General features: G+C 58.4%; 1 protein-coding gene across 1 annotated transcript in view; it reads right to left on the reverse strand.

Annotated features, from left to right (window-relative positions):
• LOC112123531 (voltage-dependent L-type calcium channel subunit alpha-1S-like) overlaps positions 1-6,143 on the reverse strand; it is a 32,250-nt gene extending 26,107 nt beyond the window's left edge. The window contains exons 1-4 of the mRNA XM_026658960.2: positions 6,051-6,143; positions 4,648-4,806; positions 3,954-4,064; positions 2,029-2,112 (exon numbers count right to left, since the gene is read on the reverse strand). Coding sequence (XP_026514745.1) covers positions 2,029-2,112; positions 3,954-4,064; positions 4,648-4,806; positions 6,051-6,143 — 447 coding nt within the window. The remainder of the gene's footprint in view (positions 1-2,028; positions 2,113-3,953; positions 4,065-4,647; positions 4,807-6,050) is intronic.
• Between the last annotated feature and the right edge of the window lie 608 nt (positions 6,144-6,751).

Here is a 6,751-nt window from a genome sequence, read left to right on the forward strand (position 1 = left end):
AGTTCCCCCTAACCAAAACCTCCAGCATGGTCCCTAGAACTCTGGGTCCCTTAGCTCCTGGTGGCCAGACAGGATCTCCCCTTACCCCTGGAGCTTTGACAGTGGCCATGAGGGGGGCTGTCAAGGTGCGTGCCTGGGAGCGATGTCAAGGGGGAAATGAGGGGTGGGGGGATCGCGGGATGGACGAGTGAACCCTCTGGAACGAGACCAAAAAACCAGCTCCGAGGTCTCTTGTTGGAGGAGGGGATGTGGGGTGACTTGGGCAGCGTGCCCAACCCATTCGTTTTTCTCGATACCCACTGAATGACAAGCTCTTTCCAGTGGGAAGCCAGAGCTCCAGTGGATCCCTTCCCAAGCAACAATGGGATCTGGAGCCCAGGTGCCCTCGTGTCTGATAACTGCTGGGAAGGACACAGCAGCCCAGAACGTGTTTCAAGGCCCCCCGGGCAGACAGAGAGCACTCCGTGGGCACAGAGCCGCTCGATGGCAGCTCGGCGCTTGGGGAAAGGGCCTGGTAGCTGCTGCTCTGCCTGGAACTCCTGACAGCAGCTGGCAACTGCCCAAATGAGCAGGCAATTTGGGGACCTCTGCAAGCTCCCTAAGGGGTTTGTCCTTCAAGCTGGCTGGGAATGGTGAAAAAGCGGAGGGGCTGACACAGTGCCGGTCACTAAAGCTGGGGTGGCAGTCCTGCTTAGGAGGGCTTTTGGTTGCTGTTAGCTGGTGGTGACATGGGAATGGAGCCAATGACCCAATACCTGGTGCGGGGGCGGCTCTGAGGAGTCCTGCTCTCTGGAGTTCGGCAGCTCGCTCAGCCAGTGCAGTTGCCCCAGGAGAACGGAGCCAGCCAGAGGGCTCCTCTGGGCTGTAGGGATGGCAATCCACCATGCAGGACTGGTGTGCATTGGGGCTGGGAAGCTGTGCCCGAGAACAGGAGAGGATGACATTTCATCTCCTCTGGGCCAGATCTCCTTGCCGATGGTTCGCTCTCAGATGCGGGGAAACGGCTCAGTGCTACTCTGGGACAGCACAGAGAGCGGGGACACTCTGCAGTGACAACTGGATGGACTTTTTTATTAGCGAGGACGTGCTAACCCCACTGGAGTGCTCACTTCGGAAGCTACTTCTCCGACTACAGCTGGGTTGATTGTACGCACCGCACACCCGATGTGTGTATGGAGCCAGTTTCCGTGCCACGTGCTAACAACGAGGTACACAGCTCCCAGCAATGCGCCGTGCACGCCTCTTCGACAATGCTCCTGTATGCAGGCTGCTCGGTACATACACACTGCAGCGTACACGTGTGGTATCATGTAGACGGTATATACCGAATATACTCCGGTGTATATTGGATATACAGGCACACATATACAGAGTAGGCACCGGGTATATGTGGCAATCGTCATACACACTGACACACTCCAAGCACACGCAGCAGATTGAAACGGTGCCAGACCCTCACGGAGCGCAGGGCAGAAACTTCTTATAGGGACCATGAGGCAAGGGAAACCCTTTCAGCCATCTCTATGGTGATCTCAGGCCAATGAGCTGATTACTAGCCATCTGGGCATGTGTTTAAAGAACACGGGCAGGGCACGGCATGGGTGCAGCCTCTGGGGAGTACTGGCATATGTCACTGCGGAGTCAGCTTGAGGTTCTGGTTCTGTCCCAGGACAAGGACAGTTTCCACAGGGTACCTCTCCAGGCAGATTCAGGAGGAGGGGTGGGGTGAGGGTCACTGAGGCTGGGGGGGTCCACCATGGCTGTGTAATGGCTGAGGAGAGATCCAATCAGCGCTCTTAAACAGCGAGGAGAAGGGTTAACCCGTGTGCCCAAGCCCCTGCCCCATTCTCCTTCTGCCCGGTCCAGGTTGGTCCGCCAGCCGGACGAGTGTCCCGCGCAATCCTGCAGGAACCCGGGCCTCCCATGTGACAGTGGGACACTGGCAGCCTGCCAAGGCTGTCACTGCCATGACATCACTGTCCTGCCTGTGCTCTCGGATACGTTCCCTCCGCCCACCGCGGCACTTACATCGATCTCACTCAGGATGACGTCGATGATGCTACCGATGACGATGAGGAAATCAAAGACGTTCCAGGGGTCGCTGAAATAGCCCTGAGATTGGAGAGAGTAATGAGGTGGGAATGACTGGGGGGGCCGAACAGGGGGAAAGGAAAGGAAGAAGCTGAGGGTCAGACAGGGGGGTTATAAACTCCCTGCGGAGGAGACCTGCCGTTCCTGAGCGCAGTGCGCTTTCTCCCTTGCAAACCGCTGCCCCGCTCACCGTGCCAGAGGGAGGGTCTCCGTTCGCCCACGCAGAACACAGCCAGCATGGCCAGGCTGCCCCCCATGCCTCGAGATGGAGAGAGCACTGCAGAGCTTGGATTTAGATTTCCTTCCATGTCTACTCTTATCCGCTGGCACCCAGCACCCACTGAGCTCTTGGGGTCAGACCTTCCCAGCTGATTGGTGCCGATGCTTATTCTGGGCGAGTCCTCGGCACGCCAGGGAATGAACGCTCCTAGCCCCCAACAGGCCCAGCAACAGTGTGATTGTCCATCAAGGGAGCTCAAGTCAGGGCTGGGATGGCGGGGAAGACACGGCTCGCAAGTACAGGGGAGGTGTGTGGCCAAGGAGCTGCACTGGGAAACATTCCCTGCAGTGCACCTGCCCCGGCCCACATCACTGTGTATGGGTCGCAAGCAGCGGCTCTTGCGGCATGCCCCACGCTGGCTGCCTGGGGCTACAGGCGTATAGAGAAGGCAGGGGGAGGCTGGAGGAGGCTGTTCTTGTACTAGGTAAGTGCCCGGTGGACATGGATCTGTTTGAACCAAGTGGCAGCAAGACAACCTGTGATTATCCCTTACGCTCAGAGGGATGACCTGGTGGGGGCTTGGTTCCCAGAGGACCATCCACATTTGGGGTTCTCTACCCCCGAGGGCTGGCATTGGTGGGGTTCAGGGAAAAGCGACCATTGGATGCCAAGGCAGCCCATGGAGCAGCGGCTCACATGGCTGAATCGCTCGTGAGGTCGGGCAGGGGAGGGATTCCCCTCCGGGCACATCGACGGGGACCACGGAGGTGATGGCCGTCTCTCAGTGGGCATCGGGGACATGCCTGCAGGGCGGGGCGGGGGGCTCTGCCTCGCCTCTCACGTGGCTCAGTGGCTGTGGTGGGGGGAGGTTCAGGGGCTCTCCCAGGGCCACTCACACGCAAGCCTGGTTTAATGGGGGGTCCGGAGAGCTCCAGGGAGGACCACTAGCCCCCACCCCCATTGGAGAGACACCCAGGACAGTGAGAGCAGCGGAGTCGGGGTGGGGGTGTTGGGCGAACAGGTAGCTGGAGGAAGGGCTCCCCCTTGTGGCCTGGATTGGCCCTGCTCTTCCCCTCAGGAGCTGCCAGGTCAGCCTGCAGCCCTTGCCCAGGTGACTTCAGTGGCACTGTCCACATGAGTGACTGGGCGTGAGCAGGTCTCTCCAGGGCCCCAGGCTCCGAGGGGATTGTGTTCCCGGGACGCCGCATGGGGAGAAAATGCCATGCCTACCGCTTGGGGTGAGCCCCTGCCCTCCTCCAGATTCACACCCCCTGGGCCCCCCTCCGGACTCGCACCCGCCAGTCAGGAATCGGGGTCTGCAGCGGAGCCAGTCTCCAGGCAACCCAACGAGCATAGCTGGCCTGCAGCAGGCTGCCTATGGATACCGCGCTTGAGGGGTGGGGAGAGCCAGCGGACAGGCTCTTAAGCCCAGCAGCGGCAGTAGCAGCAGTCCAGTGGCTACTCAAAGCATTTGTCCATGGCTGGGACAGCTTCTGCCTTGTCTCAGCTCAGGTAACTCAGTTCTGACCCTGGGCTCTGACTCCTGCTCCAACCACTGGGCACGGCTGCCCACATCCTGGTCACGTTATGCACCCCCCCAGCACCCCTCTCCATGCCCCCCAGACTTTCACCCCACACTCACCTTGGCTTTGAAGGCCATGAGCTTGAGGAACATCTCCAGGGTGAAGAGGATGGTGAAGGCCACGTTCAAGTTGTCCGAGAGGTGGTTCATCTCAGCTGACTGGTTGTAGTGCTGGGGAGCCAGGAAGAGGCACAGGTTAGCCCACTGGGCTATGGGGAGCACGTATGGGGCTGGGCTCTCAGATTCTGGGCCAGATGTGAGAGCCTGAGACCAACATACAAACCTAGAGCTCTGGTGGGGTTGGAATGTGAGCAGAAGTTGTGATGCTTTCCCCCATTCCACACACAGCTCTGCCAATAGTCCTGCCCCCTAACCCCCTCCCTGTTCCAGCCCTGGGTCCTGCCCCACAGCTCTGTAGATGTTCCTGACTCCTGATCCGCAGCCGGGGCATCTCCGCACACACATACAGCTGTGCCACCGTCCCTCCCTCCTCACCTATAGCACCCGCGGCTTTTCCATAGGAGGGGCCTCCCTGGAGCAGTGATGCTGAACTGCCTGAAGTATCCCAAGCCAAGATCCAAACCCAGATATCCAGGGGCACCCAACCAGTGGCCCAGCCTGAGTCTCACTTTGATGGCTTGCTAGTCTGCTACCAAGAGCAGGGTGGTCTCGGACACCCCACCCCCAGGCCCCATGGACAGTGATCAAAGGTTGCCACCCAACAGCGAGGTCGTTAACTTTGCTCCCTCCTCACCTGCATGCCCAGGCAGATGGTGTTCAGCATGATCAGGAAGAACATGAGGTACTCGAAGTAGTAGGAGGTCACCACATACCAGATCTGGTACTGATAGGGGTTCTTGGGGATGTAGCGTCTCAGAGGGCGGGCTTTCAGCGCGTACTGGACACACTGGCGCTGGAGCGACAGGAGGAAAAAGGTCAAGCATTGACGCCCGTGGAGCAGAGGTGGCACCGTGGGCAATTATGAAACACTCCCAGCTGTAAAACCTCCAGCTCCGCTCCCTGCCCCTCTCCCCTGCAGAGCCAGGCCAGACCCAATTTCTCACTGCGCAGGAAATCCTGTGATTTTGAACATTTTTTTCCCTGTTCTGAAAACATAAAAATTAGAAAGTTCCCATGAAACAAAAGTTGTGTTTGGAGCCGATCTAAATGTTTTGCTCTGAGAAAACGGGAATGTTTCCCGCCGCCTTCGACCTTCGTCAGCTTAAATCTGTGGTTTGTTTCGAAATGAAAAATCAAACCAAAAACCCCCCAAACATTCCATTCAGAAAATGGCTGAATGGCTGACGCTAGCAAAACGCTTCATTGCGGGAGGGGGTTCCAAATGATATTTTATCAGAAGGGACACGTTTTCAACAGCATCAGCATTTTCAATAGGAGAATTGTTGTAATGAAACATTTCTGCCCCTCTCTGACTTCAGGCTGCCCTGGTGCACGGTTACCAGCAATCGCTTGGGCGTTCTGCTCTCGGCCCCTTCTGGCCCAGGTCGCCTGGGTTAACTCCCTCTGTTCTTGCACATTGGGCATGAGACTCATAACAACCCCAGGTGCTCAGGATCTGAGATCCACCCATCCATCTGTGAAGCTGGACCACAAGTCCTTAGGGCCATTTGTGATCACAGAAAAACTTGACCCGGTAACCTTTTGATTGCAGCTGCCAGAATCCCTCAAGGTCCACCCCTTGTTCCACATCTCCTTCCTGAAACCTTTCACCGAGAATCCCTTCCCACCCCATGCTACTCCTCCCCCTCTGCCAATAACTGGGCTGGGCCAAGAGGAACGCATGGGCCAGCGGATTCGGGACTCCCGCCAAGTCCGGGGACGACTCCAATAGCTGCGTGATGGGGAGGGATGCGGCCCAGAAGAGCATTTGTGGGAATCCCTGGAACATGTCCATGCCCTGGACCTCCTGCAGGCTCCCCAAGAAACCCAGCCCAAGGGCTCCAGGGAGGCAACCCTAAAAGAAGCGGGGTGCTGTCAGGTATCAGACCAGCTAGGACCAGCCGCTGGCCTAGTACCTGACTAACTTCGCTGCAAAGCAATCAGTGAGCCTATCTGCACTACCTTGGAACTGAGAGAGAGGTCACAGCCCCTGACGGTTCTAAGCCCGGCCCCCACTGCAGATCAGCGGCTGCTTACCGGATACCTTGCCTGCAGCATCACTTGCCCTTGTTCCAGTCCCTGCTCCCTTCCAGCTTCAAATTTCTGGCTTCGATCCCCAGCTCTGCCCATGGCTTACCACGCCTTTGGCTCTGGCATTTGGCTTCTGACCCTCGGCTCATTCCTGGACTTTGCCCTTCCTGGACCCAGTTCTAACCAGTTATTAGTCTGGGTGGGAAGCCGGAGCCCCTTGCACTCCCAGGCAGGAATGGGCCATATAGGGCCATATTCTAGCTTTCCTTGGGCGGGGGAGAGGGCACAGGGGGCAGCATGAATCCTGCATGACAGTCGTGGCGGGGACTAGCACCACTGGGAATGCCGGATGTCCCTCATGGGGTGTGGCTGGGGCCCAGCTGCGAGGCCAGTGTGCAACGGTAGGAGCATTTTCTGCACCTTCTTAAAGGGAGCAGCAGGTCCCACTCCCAAGGGGGCTCCCCAGCCCACCACCACCCCTTGTTGGCAGGCCACCGCCAGTCACTGACCTGTAGGGTGACCAGATCTCAAGAGTAAAATATCAGGACACATGGGGGGGCACACCGGAGGCATGGGGGAGGGGAGTGCACAACCCTAGGAAGCTGTGAGGGGGGTGCATGGCCCCGGCTCCGGCCCCCTCTGCAAGCCGCGGGTCAGGGACACACGGCCCCGGTTCCGGCCCCCTCTGCAAGCCGCGGGTCAGGGAC

Source organism: Terrapene carolina, unplaced genomic scaffold (assembly GCF_002925995.2).
Source record: "Terrapene carolina triunguis isolate 2854851 unplaced genomic scaffold, T_m_triunguis-2.0 Scaffold552, whole genome shotgun sequence".
Taxonomy (NCBI): domain Eukaryota; kingdom Metazoa; phylum Chordata; order Testudines; family Emydidae; genus Terrapene; species Terrapene triunguis.